This window comes from Aquarana catesbeiana, linkage group LG05 (assembly GCF_042186555.1).
Source record: "Aquarana catesbeiana isolate 2022-GZ linkage group LG05, ASM4218655v1, whole genome shotgun sequence".
Lineage (NCBI taxonomy): Eukaryota > Metazoa > Chordata > Amphibia > Anura > Ranidae > Aquarana > Aquarana catesbeiana.
The window spans coordinates 145,159,084-145,179,980 of NC_133328.1; the positions used below are offsets into that span (position 1 = coordinate 145,159,084).

General features: G+C 40.0%; 1 protein-coding gene across 10 annotated transcripts in view; it reads left to right on the top strand.

Annotated features, from left to right (window-relative positions):
• RARB (retinoic acid receptor beta) overlaps positions 1-20,897 on the top strand; it is a 1,235,115-nt gene that overhangs the window by 1,051,474 nt on the left and 162,744 nt on the right. For 7 of the 10 annotated variants that reach the window (XM_073630253.1, XM_073630251.1, XM_073630250.1 and 4 more), the window contains one exon: positions 19,182-19,323. In XM_073630253.1, coding sequence (XP_073486354.1) covers positions 19,182-19,323 — 142 coding nt within the window. Of the gene's footprint in view, positions 1-4,307; positions 4,433-5,420; positions 5,530-5,885; positions 5,998-19,176; positions 19,324-20,897 lie in introns of those variants that run through there. The other 3 variants (XM_073630260.1, XM_073630258.1, XM_073630259.1) reach the window with 3 other exon arrangements.

The window sequence follows — 20,897 nt, forward strand, 5'->3', positions numbered from 1 at the left end:
CTTGGGGCTATGGGCCACCCCCTAGCGACGCCACTGGCTGTCACTGAAACCGAACCACTGAGCCATTGGCCCACCGGGAGACTCCCGGTAGTCCCGATGGCCAGTACATGCCTGGATTAACCTAAAACCGGTTCTGATATCGCTCTTTTACTAACCTGACAGCTTATTAGTCTAAATAGGAAACCTTAATTTTGTTTGCAAGTATTAACCACTTCGGCGATGTTGTACCCAAGCTAAATTTATGTTCTTTTTTCCCCACGAATAGAGCTTTCTTTTGGTGGTATTTGATCACCTCTGCAGTTTTTATTTTTTGCGCTATAAACAAAAAAAGAGCGACAATTTTGAAAAAACACAATATTTTCTACTTTTTGCTATAATAAATATCCCCCAAAAATTAAAAATTAAAATTTCTTCATCAGTTTAGGCCGATATGTATTCTTCTACATATTTTTGGTAAAACAAAAATCGCAATAAGCGTATATTGATTGGTTTGCGCAAAAATGTATAGCGTCTACAAAATAGGGGATAGATTTATGGCATTTTTATTATTATTATTTTTTTTACTAGCAATGGCGGTGATCTGCACTTTTTATCGGGACTGCAACATTGCGACAAACACATCAGACACCTTTGACACTTTTTTGGGACATTTATACAGAGCTAAAAATAGCCACTGATTACTGTATAAATGTCACTAGCAGGGAAGGGGTTAACACTAGGGGACGATCAAGGGGTTAACTGTGTTCCCTGAGGGGGGAATGTGGCTGACTAGACTAGGAGAGAGATCGTTGTTCCTACTTAGTAGGAAGACACAATCTGTCTCCTCTCCCCTGAAAGAACTGGGATTTGTGTGTTTACACACACAGATCCCGGTTCTCGCTCTGTCACAAGCAATCGTGGGTGCCCGGCGGTCATCGTGCCCACCGGCCACTCATCTGCTGCCGCCACGTCCCTCGCCTTGTTGTGTCACTGCCGCATCACCGGCCGTTTCATTAAAGTGAATGGGACTGTCAGTGAGTCAACAGCGGGTCAGAGGAGGAGCCACTGCTGGACAGAGATGACAGTTGCTCTTTAGAAATTATGATTTTGATTGAGTTTATTTAAATGAAGCCTTTTTACTAGTGATTCAAATCATGATTTAAATCGATTTGATTTAAATCAAATTCACCCTGGTACAGCCAGATCTTAGAATTGTCTGGCTTTATTAGCCACCTGGAATCATAAGACTTGCACCAATGTTGCTTTTCCCACATGTTTTGCTATTTAATGTGGCATAGGTACAGTATATGAACCACAAGACTCGCTGAGCAGAATTGGAAGATAAAACAGTTCAAGTATATATACACTCACCGGCCACTTTATTAGGTACACCTTGCTAGTACCGGGTTGGACCCCCTTTTGCCTTCAGAACTGCCTTAATTCTTCATGGCATAGATTCAACAAGGTGTTGGAAACATTCCTCAGAGATGTTGGTCCATATTGACATGATAGCATCATGAAGTTGCTGCAGATTTGTCGGCTGCACATCCATGATGCTAATCTCCTGTTCCACTTAATCCCAAAGGTTCTCTACTGGATTGAGATCTGATGACTGTGGAGGCCATTGGAGTACAGTGAACTCATTGTCATCTTCAAGAAACCAGTGGTGAGATGATTTGAGCTTTGTGACATGGTGCATTATCCTGCTGGAAGTAGCCATCAGAAGATGGGTACACTGTAGTCATAAAGGAATGGACATGGTCAGCAACAATACTCAGATAGGTTGTGGCGTTTAAACGATGCTCAATTGGTACTAAGGGGCCCAAAGTGTGCCAAGTAAATATCCCCCACACCATTACACCACCACCAGCCTGAACTGTTGATACAAGGCAGGATGGATCCATGCTTTCATGTTGTTTATGACAAAATCTGACCCTACCATCTGAATGTCGCAGCTGAAAATGGGACTCATCAGACCAGGCAACGTTTTTTCCAATCTTTTATTGTCCAATTTTGGTGGGCCCTTGCGAACTGTAGCCTCAGTTTTCTGTTTTTAGCTGACAGGAGTGGCACCCAGTGTGTTCTTCTGCTGCAGTAGCCCATCTTCTTCAAGGTGTGCTGTGCATTCAGAGATGGTATTCTGCATACCTTGGTTGAAACAAATGAATATTGAAGTTGTTGTTGCCTTTCTATCATCTCAAACCAGTCTGCCCATCCTCCTCTGACCTCAACAAGGCATTTGTATCCACACAACTGCTGTTCACTGACTTTTTTCTCTTTTTCAGACCATTCTCTGTAAACCCTAGCGATAGTTATGCATGAAAACCCCAGTAGATCAGCAATTTTTGAAATACTCAGACCAGCCCGTCTGACGCCAACAACCATGCCACGCTCAAAATAACTTAAATACGCTTTCTTCCCTATTCTGAGGATGGGTTTGAACTTCAGCAAGTCGTGTTCACCATGTCTAGATGCCTAAATGTATTGAGTTGCTGCCATGTGATTGGCTGATTAGCAATATGTGTTACCAAGCAATTGAACATGGTGTACCTAATAACATGGCCCGTGAGTGTATTTTATCTGTGTATATGTTTGCTTGCCATTCTGCTATGTTGTAAGGATGTTATAACAAGCACTTCATTTGCTCCGTTTTTCTTTTCCTGCAGAGTTCTGAAAACATAAGCACCTTATGGAAATGAGATTCTTTAAAGCTGTGATACAATATTAGTTTTCACATACTAGCTATGGCTGTATCAAAGTTGTATTTTTATTAAGCTGCAGTATTTTAACCTTCTGACAGACCTTAAGGCCAAAACTAAAGCCAAATATATTTCAGTCTCGTTTTCCAGTGTCATAATTTGTGAAGCTCTAATTAACATGGATATTCACTGTGTTCATTAGTCTTGTTTTATCTGAGGTAGTGTCAGACAAAAAAGTCAGTGTAGTTATCTTAAAAAATATTTGCAATGGTTATGAAAGTGTATGTCTAATTAATTTGCTAACAGTTGACATTAATTAGCTAATATGTCATTGCAGTGACTTATGGAGAAGAATAGAAGCAGTACTTTGTGCAGTTCATGCTTGAATTCACGGTTTCAAGGAAGATAAAACATTCATTACACAGTGGGAGTGGAAGGCAATGTGGCTTGTTAGTTGCAAGGGGTAGAGGTTGTGGTCAGATTGGTATACATTTGTTGTTTTGTAGCATTGAGAATAACAGGAAGAAATTAGAGTTGTAGTGCTGGAATGGGACCCCTGATTCTAGGGGGACAAAAGAGCCTATTTAATTATACAAGGCAAAGAGAAACGGCTTGTTCTAACCATGGCACCAGTCATGGTGAGAATGGAATGCTAAGGTAGTCTGAGTTCTTTGTTTGCTGTAGATCAGGGGTTTCCAAACTATGGCCCTTCAGTTGTTCAGGAACTACAATTCCCATCATGCCTAGACATGTCTGTGAATGTAATGTCGGAGTTTTACAATGCCTCATGTGACGTGTAGATCCACAACAGCTGGAGGGCCGTAGTTTGGGGATTCTTTCAGAGGGTTTTGCAAACCACTACTCTTTCCCAGGTTGTAATATATATATATTTTTTTTTTGCAACCTAAATTTCTTATAGCACTAGGTAGATTGTACCATTCCAAGCAACATACCTTGTTATCAAACCATTACATTTATACAGATATAATACTATACCTCAAATTTCCCAAGTAGATGAAGCCCCGTCTACTAACACAATAAGGTCTACCCTTTTATGACTTTTTACCAGTAAGTGGATGTGCTGTTGTTCAAAATGTAGTAAAGGTTTTTCGGTTTGATAAGCAGGGTTCAGTGACTTAGAGCTCCACGACCTGCATAAAATCATTGTCTTCTGCTTTTATGTAATTACATCTCTGTTGACTTAAAATACCCGTACAAAAAGTTGCAGGAATGTTCCTGAACCGGTTTATATGCTCAGCAGGGCTTCTAAGCAATGAGGATGTCTATACAAATATTGTTTTCTAGCATATAAAATCTAAATCTAGTTTGTACAATGTACAAATGTTAACTGCAATTTAAAAACACATTAACCTTTTTTAATGTATAAAGTCACTCATATATTCACTAGAAAGTTATAAAATCTCCTAGCGAGAAAAGAGTTGCCTGTGAAGGTTAGAAGTACAATGTGATCCTTGCCTAATCATTTTAGGCAGTGCTTAAATTGGTGCAGGATCAGGCTAAGCATGCCTCATTGGCACTTTCTTATATCCATGTATTAGGCACAGTTGAGGTACAAGCCAGTTAAACTAGGTAGTACCATTAAGTATTTGCGAAGGTTTTAAAGCAGACACTCAGCATTCCCGCGATGTCCTGGGAAAGCTGAGGAATCCAACAGAATTTATTTCTGCACAGTGTAGGAGCTTTTTCAGGATCCCATGGCAGCTCTAAGTGATATCAGAAAGCCCAGGTCTAAGGTAAATATTTTATGTTTTTTTTGTAATTGTATTTGTTTTTTTGCCTAGCGATTTAGAATAGTTTGGTGGGGGACACTATAGGAGTTAGTGGCTGTGGACTGCAAGGTCCACTTTAATAGTTATAGTTACTTAATAGTTATAGTTACGTAGATTTGTTCTCTAATGTTAAAGACCTTTCACTACTCATCCAAGTAGCTTCCTCAGTTCAAATGGGTTGATTAGATTTAGAACTAAGGGAAAAACTTGAAAGGATTATGAAATGTCTAGTTAAATTGAACTAACTACTACTAGCTACACTAAGTGCTTGGTTTTTCAAAATGAAAGCAGAGAACCAAAAGCAAACTCAGACAATCCAAAAAAACTGTATGTAGGTAATTTCCTGGTGAATGTCAAACACAGAATCCCAGCACTGTGAGTCAGTAGTGTTAGCCACTGCACTGCTCACAAACCTGAATGTGCTGATTGCAAGAAATATATACAGAAGTAACTTTCAGGCCTTATAAAAGAAATGTTTTAATGTAAAGTGTGTTTCCACAAAGCTGTGAAATGGTACGGTTTATCTAGTTTTACATGATAGGAAAAAAACACCTTTAGGAAGTGGCTGGGCACTTTGTGATTTCTTGCTGCATAATAATAGTCTAAAGAATAGAGAGGCAATACATCGAATAAAGTAGAGGCAAGAAAGCCCACTGCGGACTTCATCCATACTGTGATATACACAGACAATGCAAGGCAGACCACTCTAGGGAGCACACAATAAAGCCGGGAGGCCAATTTGCTCTTTAGCTGTGAAGAATTATGAAATGCATTGGTTTATATTTTATAATGACTTACAGCTCTTTTTGGCAGTGAAGCTTATTGATACTTACTGTGAAATATTTAGCAGAGCTAAGTACCATTATATTTAGCAGGTGGTTTTACAGTTATCAACAAATGTGTACTTTTCAGCAGATATTCTCTAAATTATACTCTCCTTACTGCCCATCAGGGACGCCTCCAGAAAATAAACCAACATCGGTACCTTTTGGTGGCTATTTTTCACGGCAAAGAAGCAGCGTTTGTAGCAAAATAAAGATAAGTAGCTATAGATATTACCGGTACTTACCATTTGCTAATGGCTTATTCTGAATATTGTCTGTGCATGGGAAATACGTAAAAAAATATAAATAGCGTATACTTTAAAACATTCTTTAGACTTAAGAATAATAGAACAAGTTATACAGTTAGACAGAATATGCATTAAATACATTTTGCTGTAGATGTAAGCCATTTATCGTATGATTCAATGGGTTTGAGAGTTTAAAGCCATTTACAGAAAGCTTTCATTAACTGATTGTGGCCATTTGAATTCTATAGTTTTTTTGTGATTTATTGAAGATGTCTGACTATTTGGTAGAATTGACAGAGGTTGTAAAGACGGGTTTCCTTAATTGTGAACTTTTACATAATTTAGGGAAATTATTTCAGGACAGAAATATCTCTTGAACATTTGCCAATATTCTGGAAAGGAAGCCACAGCAATTTTTGGGAGAACGTTTCACTAATCTGACCACACCAGGCTTCCAGTAAGTTAAATTGGTTGGTTGCTGGGGGGTGGGGGTATTGCATATCATAGCAGTATGGCAATAAAAAGGGCATGCAGTGGCCATTCTCACTTAAATAACTGAAATCTTATTTGTGTTGATATAGATTGTGGGGTAATAGTATGGCTCTAAATGGTAGCACGTGCTACTAGGGAGGCACTGATTCAAAACTGCTTATATTACGTCCAATGAATGAATCAAACTAATGAATGGAAAGTCCAAAAGCTTTTAATTCTGGTGTTCATTCAACAAAACAATAAAAAGAAACAGAGGTGTTTTGTGGGCTTACGGATCTCCCCCTTCCTTTGGGCTCTCTGAACCCCAAACGTATTGGATGTTTTATATTGTCATTAAATGAACACCAATATTTCAAACTTTAAGTTCACAGGTTTGGTGCTTTCATTGGACTTTGTACAAATGGTTACCAAACTTTGGGTCCCTCAGTCAAAGGGTTCCAAGCTTGTGTTTTGAGAGCAGCCTCACCAAAGTCATTGTGCTTTATTTGAATTTACTGACCCTCCTTTATCATAAGCCATTGATTTGTTTATTCAAGTGACTGTCAATCAGCAGCTCTCCTCTCTGCTCCTCCATGTTCACTGGAGCGCTGAGCTGTGGAGGGGCGGGGAGTTGCCATCTCAGTCTCTCAGAGGCTCGCTGAGAGGCTGAGACAGGCATCAGTCCAGGCACCTGGCGGATCCAGACTTTATTGTCGTGATGACGCGGCGCCTGGACTGATTCCGGACTTCAGACAGATCTCTGCTGAAAATGGGTCACAGGAGTGCAAAACGAGGTGCACTCCTGTGACCCATAGGAGAAGCCCAGCCAAACTAGCTCATGCTGGACTTCTCCTTTAATGCTACTTTATCTGATTAATTTGTGTGTATATGAGATGTTATATTATTGAGACAGTGGTGCACTTTTTTTAATTAAAGTGGTTATAAACCTTATACATGAAATATGAACAAAGCATTTCCCTCTATAGTGTGTACCTGTCTCAATTAAGAGCTCTAAGTGTCATTTCTTTCTGCTGCTTCCTTCCTCTGCTATCAGCATGAATCACTTCTGACAAGTTTTCCTGACACCAAAAAAAAAATAAGGTGACAGGGGACAGACCCTAAGCTGATTGACAGTCTCAGCTCTCTTCCTGTGTGCTGTGTGGAGGGGGTGTGTCCCTTCCCTCCAATCAGCTCTCTGAGTTCTCCTGCTGAGCTCTGCAGAGTGTAACTTCCGATATCTTCCCCTTTTCTCTGAACTCTCAGCCAAGCCTTATAAATTGTGCACTTTAAAGGGCTGTAGTGGACAAATTACTGCAGATAAGCAGGTACAACTTATATAGGAGGATTTGTTTAATCTCTGTGTATTGCCTGAGGCCAGTCATTTCACTGGGTATATGTGAAGGTTTATAACCACTTTAAAGTGAAGTTCTGCCCCCCTCCAAAAATTAAAAGTCAGCAGCTACGAACTGTAGCTGCTGACTTTTACTATTAGGGCACTTACCTGTCCAGGCATCCAGTGGTGTTCTCACCTTAACCCAATCTTGAATCAGCTTTCAGGTGCTAGCGCCGCCATCTGGGCTCAGGGAAACAGGCGGTGAAGCCTTGCGGCTTCACAGCTCGTTTCCTGGTGCGCATGTGCTTTGTGAATGGGCCAGCTGCAGGGGAAGGAATAGGGGGCTGAACTTCTGGCTCACTTCACCGCAGCAAACTTAGCCGGAAGTGGGAGCGAGTACCTGTCAAAACCAGCTCTCACCCAAAAGATGCCCTAATGTGGCAGCGGAGGGAGGGTGGAGGCAGACAAGCAGAGCTTCCCCTTTTGGGTGGAGCGCCGTTTTAAGTACACAGAAGTCAATATATTTCATGACTATAAATGCAGCAGTGAAAATAGTAGCTGAAATAATAGGAAGCTGTGGTGGAGTTTTAAGCCATATTCCAGTAATACCCAAATAGCTGTCCCTTCTTTAGAACCAAATCCCTAGGCCCACTTTCCTCCATAATTGTCCCTCTTTTAGATCTGATGTATAGATCTGTATCAATAATATATTGTTTAACTACTAAAAGTTATGTACATCATTTAGGACCTCTAACTGATGCTAGTATTAAACAGTTGTGAAAAAGTAGAAGAACAATAAGATAAATAAGTGGGCAAATCTCATAAAAAGGACAAAATAGGAGAAAAACCCCTTACCCCCACCCCCACATTCTTTGATCAGTTGTGAAAAAGTAATTGTATTTTTTGGAAACTTTTTTTGCTGATGTTGATATTTGTAGCCACTTGTTAATGTATGAAAATGTTTTATATACAAATGAATTCTTCATAGTCTGCATGGCTGGAGGTGTGGCAGGGGTTTGTCTTTTGCTTAAAATCAGTTTAGTGTTTAATGTTAGGAAGTATGACATTTTGTTCAGTAAGCGGTGTTCCAAGAACCACTTTTGCTTTATTGAAATGATTTATAAAATTGCAACTGTGTGCTGGGTTGTGTCACCATGGAAGGCAAGGTAGACACGGGCTGTTGGTTGAAATGCAATACTTATGATAAAAGCATAGATCTCCCATTTATTCCACTGAAAACAAAGATATGACACGCTGAGACGCAGTGATAGTTTCATCAATAGAGGAGTTATGCTGGCTCAGTTTAAACACTATGAATGCAAGACGAAGCTGAGCTGTGTTAAGTTGTTAAGAACGTAAGCCGATAAGACAGCCAGTGTTCTACCTGTTCTTGTCAGGGCTTCCAGAACAAATGAATGACCTTACTCATCCCATATCACAGGATAAGATGTAAATTGGAATAGGGATTTTTGCCAAAGCTGAGCTAAAAGCCCCCATACAATTTACCAAAACACTCCAACATTCTTCAGAGAACAATGAAGGATGTTAGTTTAATATCAGGTCAAAATCATTATCTCAAGCTTTAACCCCTGCTCTTCCCAGCCCAGCCTAATATCATGTTCTGATTTAGTTAGTACTGCATCTGTTTTATGTGAATTTATCATTTATTCAGATTGTATGTAAGTTGCAGTTAATGAATGTGTGTATCCTGAAGAACTTTAACCAAGAATTGTGTAGCCTGGCCCAAATAAAAGTGCCACATCCAGCTAAATCTAGTTACAAAAAGCATGTGTACAAAGTGGAGGACTTTAAAAGCACTTTATGAAACACCTTTTATCTTAAAAATATATTTTATATTAAATGGTGCAAAATGTATTATTCCACGCCCGCTTAAGTCGCTAAATACAGGCCTTTCCATACATATTGTTCACAGCTTTTGCAGTTGCGGGTGCAGTGGAATGTGGTCTAGCTCAACACATTTCTTGGATGGATGATTCCCCTTCCTCTGCAGCATAGAGAAAAGGGGGAAATTGGTCAATACACTGGAATAACAGAGCATACAATATATTAATATCAATAACAATCAAATATATATATAGTAGAGTAATACATAAACAGACCAGTTAAATGCAGTACTTCTCCAATCTCCATTCATGAGTTCAGAGGCCCAAACTCCCTTGCCATTTGCCATGACAGTGCATTACACCCTTCCGTTTCTTTGGATTGGAATTGGCAGTGGCCAGCTCGCAGCCTTCAGGATGCCTTGAATAGGCATCTAATGAGGCCAGGTGCGGCCAATTAAGGGGCATATATAGTATAGGAGGGACGTGTCCTACCCTTGACACAGCACCTTCCCTGGAAATTTTACAGCACCATTCAGTACCTATCATTGGGATCTCCAGCACCTTAAAATGGTAGTAAACCACACTTTATTTTTTTTAAACCCTGCAAGACAATGGCATAATGTGCTAGTAGCACATTATGAAATATTTACCTTAGAAAGAAGCCCTCCAGCGGCGCGCTGTCACTGCTGACAGGGCTTCCATCTTCACCCGATCTTCCTTCTGGGTTCGTGTCTGATGCGCACGGGAGTCACGGACCACGGCACGGAGCTCTGAAGGGATGGAACAGGTATGCCATTCCTTCAGAGCACATGTGCCAGTGACATCACCAGCTGCATGCAGTGTGAATATCTCCTAAACAATGCAAGTTTAGGAAATCTTCACTTTACCTACAGGTAAGCCTTGTTAAGGTACAAGTAAAAAAAAGGGTTTACTTCCACTTTAAGGTATTAATGGATTATTTGATACTTTTTGTATTTTTAAAATAAAATGTGTTTCATAAATTGCCTTAAGGCTCCGTTCCCATTACTGCGACCCGAAAGTTGCGCGACTTACGGTGCAACTTTGCCAGGTGACTTACTGCGACTTGAGAACTACTTTGATGTGACTCTGTCTTGTGCAGGTATGCAGAGATAACAGCATACAGGAAGATGCCATGCACTGCCTGGGTAATATTCCTGTAATGTCGGATCCAAATCACATCAATATAGATGAGGATTCGACTTGGAGGCAACTTACATTAAAGTCTATGGGCACAAGTTGGATAGAAAATGCCTTGAAGTAGTACAGGAACCTTTTCTAAAGTCTGAGTGACTTCAGTAATGCTAATTAAGACAGCTCTCATTGACTAACTTGGGATTTAACGTGGAATGGCATTTCATCCGCTCAGCATATGCATATATAAGAAAAAGAGAACACAAAAACGGGGAAAGAGGACAGGAAGTGAAAAAGCAAAATTAAATATGTTTTATTATTTTTATCAAAAGAACAACTATACAAACACTTCTCTTATCAAAGCAACCAACTTGATACCCCTCTAAGGCTTCATTCATATGGCCTTAATAAAAATGTATATACAAGCATTTTTTTAATTGCGGGTTTGAATGCAGCTTCATTGTTTTCTAAGGAACCATTCACACAGGTGCGTAAACGTGATCTGCTTATAAAATACAATAAACTCTGCGCTATAGAGAGTCTAATTGACTCCTTGTGTGTATATCCTAATACTTATCTATATATTCCAGTATGACGTGAAATAATTACTGTTCACTGCTGCTACCCTAAATAATAACAAAAACAATGAAAATATCAAAGTGCAAATATTTGTCACTTATGCCGCGTACACAGGACCGGTTTTGCTGTCGGAATAAACTCCGAAGGTTTCTCCGACGGAACTCCGGCGGAATTCCATTCAAGCGGTCTTGCCTACACACCGTCAAACAAAAGTCTGACCGCCCAGAACGCGGTGACGTACAACACTTACGACGGGACTATAAAAAGGAAGTTCAATAGCCAGTAGCCAATAGCTTCTGCCTCGTACTTGCTTCAGAGCATGCCTCATTTTTTGTCCGTCAGAACAGCATACAGACGATCGGTTTTCCCGATAGGAATTGGTTCCATTGGAAATATCAGATGAGGCCTACACACGATCGGAATAGACGATGAAAAGCTTCCATCTGACTTTTTCTGTCGGACATTCCGCTCGTGTGTACACAGCTTAACAGTAGCGGTGCGATATACAAACTTCCGTGTCCATCAAAGCAATCATGAATTAAAGTGAAATAAAATGACATGAGATAAAATAAATAAAAATAAAATCTAAAAATAACAATAATGACAAGAGTCCACCCAGTGTCACTTGTGCTGGTGAAATCCACCAAGCGCTATTCTCTATGATCAACAGTGTTTCCAGTTTTCCCTGTTCAGGGATAGCTTCCAAACTGAAACAAACACCTCCTCATGTGTGCAGGTGATCCCTCTCCCAACAGAAAATAACTCACCAGATGAATATGACTCCCACTCTCATGGTTGGCAATCATGCTTTATAACAGTACATGAGCTCTTTCCTCATATGGATGCTACTGAATGCCTCCGCAAGGTTTATATGGCCAGATGACATATAAGAGAAAGAAGAATGCCTCCAATGGTACAGTATCCACGCCAAACAGTTTATTTAAAATTGAAAAACCACTCACGCATTAAAAGCAGGTAATGTGCTCATTATACATTAGTGTCAGGATTTATCTCGCTCTGAGATAGACTGTGTTGTCTCACCACTTCCTGATGCCGCTAATTCAGGCCCTAACGTGTCCTTCGGTCGCAGTGTAGCCACGCCCCAACGTTTTTCGGCAGTTTGACTTCATCACAAGGACCCCCTGAGACAACACAGTCATCTGTTGAGTTATTTTATGTTGGGAGAGGCATCACCTGCACACAGGAGGTGTTTGTTTCGGTTTGGAAGATATTGCTAAACAGTAAAGACTGGAAACACTGTTGATCATAGAGAATAGTACTTGGTGGATTTTACCAGCACAAGTGACACTGGGTGGACTCTTTTGTCATTCTTGTTGTTTTTATTTTTAGATTTTATTTATTTTATCTCATGTTTTTCTATTTCACTTTAATTCATGATTGCTTTGATGGACACGGAAGTTTGTATATCACAGTGCTACTGTTAGAGTGACAAATATTTGCACTTTGATATTTTCATTGTTTTATGACCTACTTATAGATCTGTAACACTGAATTGTAAAATCTGCATCTAAGAACATGCGCTTTATGTGCTTACGCATATCAATATATATATATTTGCATTTGTAAGAGCGTAAGTTAAGTCTAAACAAGGAGAGAAAATAAGGTATTTTTAAAAAGAATTATGTACACATACATGTTTTTACGCATTGAAATACACAGAAACTTTTTTTCCTAGAAAACACGTGTAATAACATCAGTAAAATGTTTACAGGCCGCACAGTGGCTAAGGCCTTGTTCACATGGCCATAACAATTTTTACTGATTTTATTGCACATGTGTTTTCTAGGATAAAAGTTCATGTCTAATAATCAGTAAAATGCTTGCGTATAGATGCATTTATATGTGTAAAGACGTAACAAAACAAATAGACATAGGCGTGCGCAGCCTATTGCATTAGGGTGTGCACCCCAAAACTCAAACACACATGCGTATGTATACTATATATATATATACACACACACACACATATACTGTATATACACACACAAATACTCACATATATGTACATAAAACCACCTATTTATGTGCCTGCCTAACTAAGTGCCTTTGTTCAACTTTTTATTAAAAAATAATAAATGCATAGAGGTATAACTCCTGCTAGCGGCTGAAGGGTTAAAACCGGCCATGTTGCGGTGCTGCCAAAGCTCTTTGCAGGCGCTGTGCCAGCGCTGCCAATTCATTCCAATGGGCATTGGGCGGTTTAGAAGCAGTGTATACAGCGCTACCACACCACCCCAAAGATGCTGCTTGCGGGACCTTTCCTAACGTCCTGCAAGCACACTGCCCCTGTGTGAAAGCACTCGGGCTTTCACACTGAGGAGGCAGTTTTCAGGCACTTTACAGGCGCTATTTTTAGCACTAAAACGCCTGAAAAATACCCTAGTGTGAAAGGGGTCTTAAAGCGGAGTTCCACCCTAAAGTGGAACTTCCACTCATCTGATTCCTCCCCCCTCCAGTGCCACAATTGGCACCTTTCAGGGGGGAGGGGGGTGCAGATACCTGTATAATACAGGTATCTGCACCCACTTTCGGGAATAGCTAGCTGCAGATGCCTGACCCCCCCCCCCCCCCCGTTGTGGTCTGGGAAACACACAGTTCCCACAACACAATGGGGACCAGTGAAGACGCGCAGGACGACAGTAAAGCCGCAACGCTTCACTTCCTGATTCCCTGACCAAGGATGGCGGTGGGGGCAGCTGAAAACCGAGCAATTGCTCGTCATCTGCTGCCGACATCGCGGGCGCCCTGGACAGGCAAGTGTCCATTTATTAAAAGTCAGCAGCTGCAGTATTTGTAGCTGCTGGCTTTTAATATTTTTTTTTTAAGGTGGAGCTCCGCTTTAAGTTACTGGCTGTGGTCACACTCCAGCCTCCCTATCATACCATACAGGGTTAATGTCCCTGTATGGTATGTGATGATGTCATGGCTTTGGGGTGAAGGAAGAGACATTAGAGTCAGGTAAGTGAAAGAGGTTACCCCCCCTCCCCTCCCCCCACACACACTGCAAGGATAGACTTTTTTACTGTCCTGGAGTTGGGCTGTATTATTATGATAAGAGTTTTTGATAGGTTAGGAATTCCTGGGACTTCAGAGGTGCTACATAGATGTATTCCATACACACACACATATTATATGTTATTAAAAAAATCATTTTAACAGGATATAATGTGTATGTGGAATACATTTATGTAACACCTCAGAAGTCCCAGGAATTCCTAACCTGTTCAAGAATGTTACTTTCTCTTTCAGTAAACCTGTTCTGCAAAGTGCATAGAATTGTATAGTGGAAGGCAGAGAAGGTCAGTACTCACAGGTCTCACAGGTAAAAGGCTGCTATGTGTCCTCTGAGCTCTTCCATCAACCCCAGGGAGAGCTGTGCTGTGTGCTGGACAGGAGGAAAGAGATGGAGGGTGCACTGTGAGATCACTTCCTGCTCCTCCCACCTGTACTGGAGCTGTGAAAGCCCCGACTCAGCCAGATAGGAACCCGTGGAGGAGAGAGACAGTTTTCATCCAAATGCTGTATCAGAGAGGAGATTATCAAGCTGTCTTCTGGCACACAGGGCATAGGATGGGCATAGGATGGTGGGTGACTCCTGTAAGGACTGCAGCCACAGCTGTAAAGTAAGCAGTCAGGAATTATCCGATGCTCTCTGGAGTTTACAGGCTTTATCTCTGACAGCTGGCGGCGGAGTGATATTCAGCTGACAGGGATGCTGTAGCCGGAACTACAGAGTCAGCATCGGAAAATGTGGCTGACTGACTGATTACTCCGCAGCCAGTGGCTGCAGTTCCCACAGGAGTTGTACACATCCATTACAAATAGTCTAACTCGCAGCAGTGTCATTTAGAAAAAAAAAATTCTCACACATACACATTTTAGCAGCAAAAAAGCCCTGGGGTGTGTTGGATGTGCCTGGGCATTAGGGTGTGCCCAGGCACACCTGGCACACCCTGTGCGCACGCCTATGCAAATAGAAATAGCCAGGGGGGACCCCCCAGTATCCTACAATGATGGACTATATCAGCCACAGAAAGGAGACATGTAAGATCAAAGTAATTTTTATTAAAAAAAAAATTAAAAAGTTGTAATAAAACCCAACAAAGAATTATATATAAAAAAGCATGCAAGGAAAATAACATATTCAAATTGGAAAAATATAGTCCAAACAGTGGTATGATATGGTGTTGTCTGTACAATCAACGTTTTGCCATTAACTTGGCTTCTTCAGGACCCAGACATATGACCAATAGTACTTAAATTACCTATAACAATATATATATATATATATATATATATATATATATATATATATATATATATATATATTTATTATCAATCAAAATATAAGATATATATATATCCAGGCCAAGAGTATCAGGCTATTATGCTCCAAACCTACTTGAATTAAACCACATTACAGGATATATGTAATATGTAGCCTGGTGTGCTCCTATGCCCACCCCAGGCGTTTGGGTTGATTGACCTATTGCTGAGTTCCACTGGTAGGAATATATGTGATACCTCTATGTCTAAAAATGCAGTATTGTACTACAAATGATATGTCACTAACAGTATGTTTATAGGTGATTCAACTACTGTTGGTCAGACATATGACCAACTACTGTTGGTCATATGTCTGGGTCCTGAAGAAGCCAAGTTAAGTTAATTAAAGCCATACCACTGTATGGACTATTTTTTTCTAATTTGAATATGTCATTTTACTTGCATGCTTTTTATATATAATTCTTTGTTGGTTTTTATTACAACTATTTAATCTTTTTCTAATAAAAATTACTTTTATCTTACATGTCTCCTTTCTGTGTCCGATATAGTCCATCATTGTAGGATATTTCTATTAGTTTTGTTCAGATTGTTTGGATGAGGCCCAAGTACAATTTATTATTATTATGCATAAAGATGTGTATGTGTACATAACTTTATGATAATTTATTTTCCCCTATGTTTAGACTTAATTTGCATTCTTACAAATGCATATACATGCACTTATACATGTAAGCATGTAAAGCGCATGTTCTTTGACAGAGATTTTTGGATTCTGTGTTACAGATCTGAATGCAGCTACATTGTTTTCAATGGAGCCATTTACAGGGGTGTGTAAATATGAGTTGCTTTCAGAGCTGTAACACAGAATCCAAAAATCTGTGTCTAAGAACATGCGCTTTACATGCTTACGTGTATAAGTGCATGTATATGCATTTGTAAGAACTCATATTTACGCACCTGTGTAAATGGCTCCATTGAAAACAATGCAGCTGCATTCAGATCTGTAATTACAAAACCCTTGTATATGTGTTTTTTTTTCTTATGGTGATGTGAATGAAAGTGGTTAGCACCTCCACCTGGTGCACAAATTCCGACTGGGGCACCAATTAACCTGGTAGGTTAAGTGGCTCCTGTGTAGATTGGCCCTAGCATGTGTATGTATGAATTGTAATGAATTAGGGCCCTTACATTGTAAGCTCCTTGAGGGCAGGGACTAATGGGAATTTACAATATATATATGTAAAAAATGACAGCCCCATGACTAAAGCCTTAATGTACCAGAAGCTATTATAAACCACCATTTGAAATAATTAAAACCACTGTTAAAAAGACAAAAAAAACTATGTAAGTAGGTGGGATACAATTGTATATGTAAATAAAGTTAAATCTACCCTTCATATAAAAATCCCCCAATTACACTAGGGAAATTGTCATTGGTTTCAAACATTCCCTAAGGAAAGCAGAATTTATATGTTTTACGCTGTTATTGTTCCCAAAAACCGTGTTGTATAAATTAACCATAGCAGATATTTCAATTAAATCCTTGAAGATCAAGCATCCTAAGTAATGCTCAATTCACCTGCCTATACTATATGATTATGTGAAGTTTCAGAAACCCCAAAGATAGGTAAAGGAACATCCCTAATTATAAAACTACCCCCTATCCTCACTCTCTCCTCTCATTTTCCTGTATCACAGGCTTAACTGGCGAGGTGAGCAGGAGTCGGGGTAGAGCCACTCTGTCTGTGTCTATGGACACAGGCAGCTAGGCTTGGGATCAAGCCCACAGATATGGTGGCACACAGAGAACAAGGGGAGCCAGGAGTGCCGGCGGGGAACAAGAGAAGAGGAGGGTCTGGGCTGCTTTGTGCAATTCTATTGCACAGAGCAGGTAAGTATAAACATGTTTTTATTTAAAAATTGAGTTTATAATCACTTTAAATAAAAGCAACAGCCCAAAAAGATTTCTGTAGCCATGTTTTTTAAAGAATTCAGGGGTGATTAGCAAGGGAAAAATAGTAGAATAAAGTAAAATGATACATTTTGTGATTCCAAATTTGCCCACACTGCTACTCTAAGCACCTTTCCTTGAGGGTCCAATAGCTACACTCTTACTTGTCTCTTGCGCTCTTTACTTCCTACAGTAAATTTAAGATCAGCCAGGTACTTTATCTATCAGAAATATTCTATACTGGGTGCAAGTGGCTCTTCTATTTTCCACAAGCCTAGAAGAAGGAAGGGTTCTTCCTTAAAGGGTTCTCCTTTAGGCTCTATGGAGCAAAGGTTGCATATGCACATTACATTAATGCCCACTGGCTTAGTAGAAGATGGATTAGCTGCCGATCAGATCCTTGAACAAGGTTTCCTGCTAATATGAAGCCAGTGGGTCTTATCTTACTGTGTGTGCACGCATAGCTTTTTCTGCAAAGGCCTTAAAACTGAATCGGTTTTCTTGTGGGTTTGTGGACAATGGAAGTTTCATGCAACCCAATGTAGACTATGCCCCTTGCTTTGAGGTCTGTAGCAATATTGATTGCATGGAGAGGGTGAGGGGGAAGATGGAAATGGAAGTTTAGGTATATATGTTTTTAACAAGCAGAATAGTGGAAGAAAACTGTTGAGCAAGGGCAAATAGTTTCCCCTAATGTACACTAAAAAAAAACAAGCTCTAATACAACAAGAGATTTAGGCTTGGTTCACATTACTACGACCTGAAAGCCATGCGACTTACGATGCAACTTTGCCAAGCGACGTCCTAGTGACTTGCTGGCGACTTGAGTACTACTTTGAAGCGACTTTGTCTTGTGAAGGTCTTGTGAATGTATGCGGTGATAACAGAATACAGGAAGATGCCATGCGCTGCCTGGCTAATCTTCCTGTAACGTTGGATCCAAATCACATCCATATAGATGAGGATCCAACTTTGAGGCGTCCTCCATTGAAGTTTATGGGCACTGTATTTTACTTGAGCTTTTACAAAATAAAGGAAAAAAAAAAAAGTCTATGGGCACAAGTCAGATAGAAGTCACCTTGAAGTAGTACAGGAACCTTTTCTAAAGTCTGAGCGACTTCAGTAGTGCTAATTAAGACAGCTCTCATTGACTAACATGGGATTTCACATGCGACTTGGGGTCTCACAAATTGGGACCCGAGTTCCGGCAGTGTGAACCAAGCCTAAAATAGAGTTCTGCCTTATGTAAATATCAAAAATACAGTATGTTCCAAATATATTGAATAAACATCAAAACCAATGTATCATTGTATGTAAGTATTCATTCATGTTTTAGAATATATTGGGTACTTATTTTTGATATTTAAATATGTGCAGATCTCTGAATAAATCCCTATTATTTAGGAGGTATTAGGAACAATTTTTCTTATAAGTTTTGTTGCCCTGTTGGTTGAATTGTAGATTGTGCAGGAATGGACATCCAGCAGTACTCACGTCTTGCATCCCAACCATGGATGTGATTAGGCCATAAGAGTCATGTATGCCATGTTATCCTTATCTGGTATTTAAAATGTTTCAGTATGTTGTACACCATTGTATTACTCTGTAAAGTGAATGAAAGGTCGTAAGGTGCTTATCATTCTGCGCGTCAGGCAATGCTGCTGCAATACCTAAATTTTCCTGAACAGGTTAAACTTTACCTAAACTTCTTTCCATCTGGTCATCAGAAGGTATCATACAGTTTCTCTACAGGTACTTAGACCCTGTATCAGTTTCCTTGCTCCACATCATAATCTGTTCAATATACTTCAGTGTTAAATTAAGCAGCTCACTCTAAGCAGCAAGGAAAACGATACAAAGCCTTTAATTTTTCATATGGGTTTTGAAGGGTCACATTATCCAGCATATCCATTTAATGACGTTTAATTAGCTAAATAGGGCAATCTGTGGATAGTATAGCAAATGGGTGTTTCATGTGACTCTTTCTGCCTGTCTCACTCCAGGGCTTTTTCCGGAGGAGTATTCAGAAGAACATGGTTTACACGTGTCACAGAGAAAAGAACTGTGTTATCAATAAAGTGACACGCAATCGCTGCCAGTACTGCAGACTACAGAGGTGCTTTGAAGTGGGAATGTCCAAAGAATGTAAGTTCACTGCTAGGTATTCTTGATTTTATCAGTAACTAAGACAAAATATGTTGCATTCATGAAATGATTTGGGTACACGTCTGGTCTTTTCCCGCTAGTGACACTTAAACATATTCTACAATGAACAGTGTTATACCTCCCAAATGAACCTGAACTAAGGATATTACCAAGCTCTGAAAAAAAGTAGTAGCAATGGGCCTCATATGGAAAAACTGAAAAAAAAAAAACAAAAGCTGTCTGTGAATTCCCAAGAAATAAATTGCATTATTTTTATTAGTTTGTATTTTTGTGTGGTATAATGATATACAAGGTTATCAAAGCAATTTGGTTGGGAATATTACAAAGATTGGTTTCTGTTCCTCCACTGATTATAGCAGGCCCATACACCCGCACTCTAGCCCATTCTAAAATCAGGACTCAAACAGGCAGCCATAATCTTAGCTAAGATGCAATGGGCGTTATTTACGAAAGGCAAATCCACTTTGCACTGCAAGTGCACTTGGAAGTGCAGTCGTTCTAAATCTAAGGGGTAGATCTAAAATGAGTGGAAGCTCTGCTGATTTTATGATCCAATCATGTGCAAGCTAAAATGCTGTTTTTTTATTTTCCTTGCATGTCCCCCTCAGATCTACAGCGACTTTACTTCCAAGTGCACTTGCAGTGCAAAGTGGATTTTCCTTTAGTAAATAACCCCTATGATCCATTTTGCCTGGTGAAGGATTTGTACTTCTTTCAGCAATGCCTTTGAACCAGGCACCCCTGCCATTGAGCACTGCCAGATCCCAATTTCCATGTAACCTCCCTGCAGACTAAACTGCATGCAATAGCAGCATAATGATGAGATTATCAATCTCTTCTCCTGTTAGAAACCTTTAAGGCTTGGCTCACACCTAAACCGGCCGCAGATCGCACAGCAACGCTTTTTGTCCCTATTCTCCGTTTCAGGGACAAATCTGGGCAGAAACTTTGCCTCTATTCGGCCCTAAAACATACGCAAAGACGCACAGCGTTTCTGTGCAGTGCTCCCCGCAGCCGCCCCGGAGACATGTGATTGACTCCATAGACAGCCGGTCATATTCTCCTGCTATGCTAATTAGATGCGAGGAAACCCTCATTCAATCCACATAGGAGTGAACCCAGCCTTAGTGTTAGGTGGTCAGCGATGTTCCAATACAGATTCAAGAGGTTTAGGGCCTAGTGCTGCTCTTGCCTTACCCAGTGATTACAAGAGACCAATCCCAAGAAAAGTTTAGGTACTTTTGCCACATATTTCATCATTTTAATGAATTGATAGCTGAATTAAGTAGTGATATTTTTTACATTTTCTTGAGTTTAGCTACTTCAATCAGCCCATATTGGAATGAAATAACACTCAATTGGCACCTCTTATGGGCGTTAAGATATGTCAATTTAGGAACATTTGGGAGGTATGAAGCATTAAATATAAAATGTTTTAATAGTGATTACGTAAAAATAAAAATTCAGAACCTGTACACATTTTAAATTGTATTATTATCTGAAATTATTTTTTGGGGGAGGATCAGTTGTGGCCAATGATGAGGTTTGTGCCC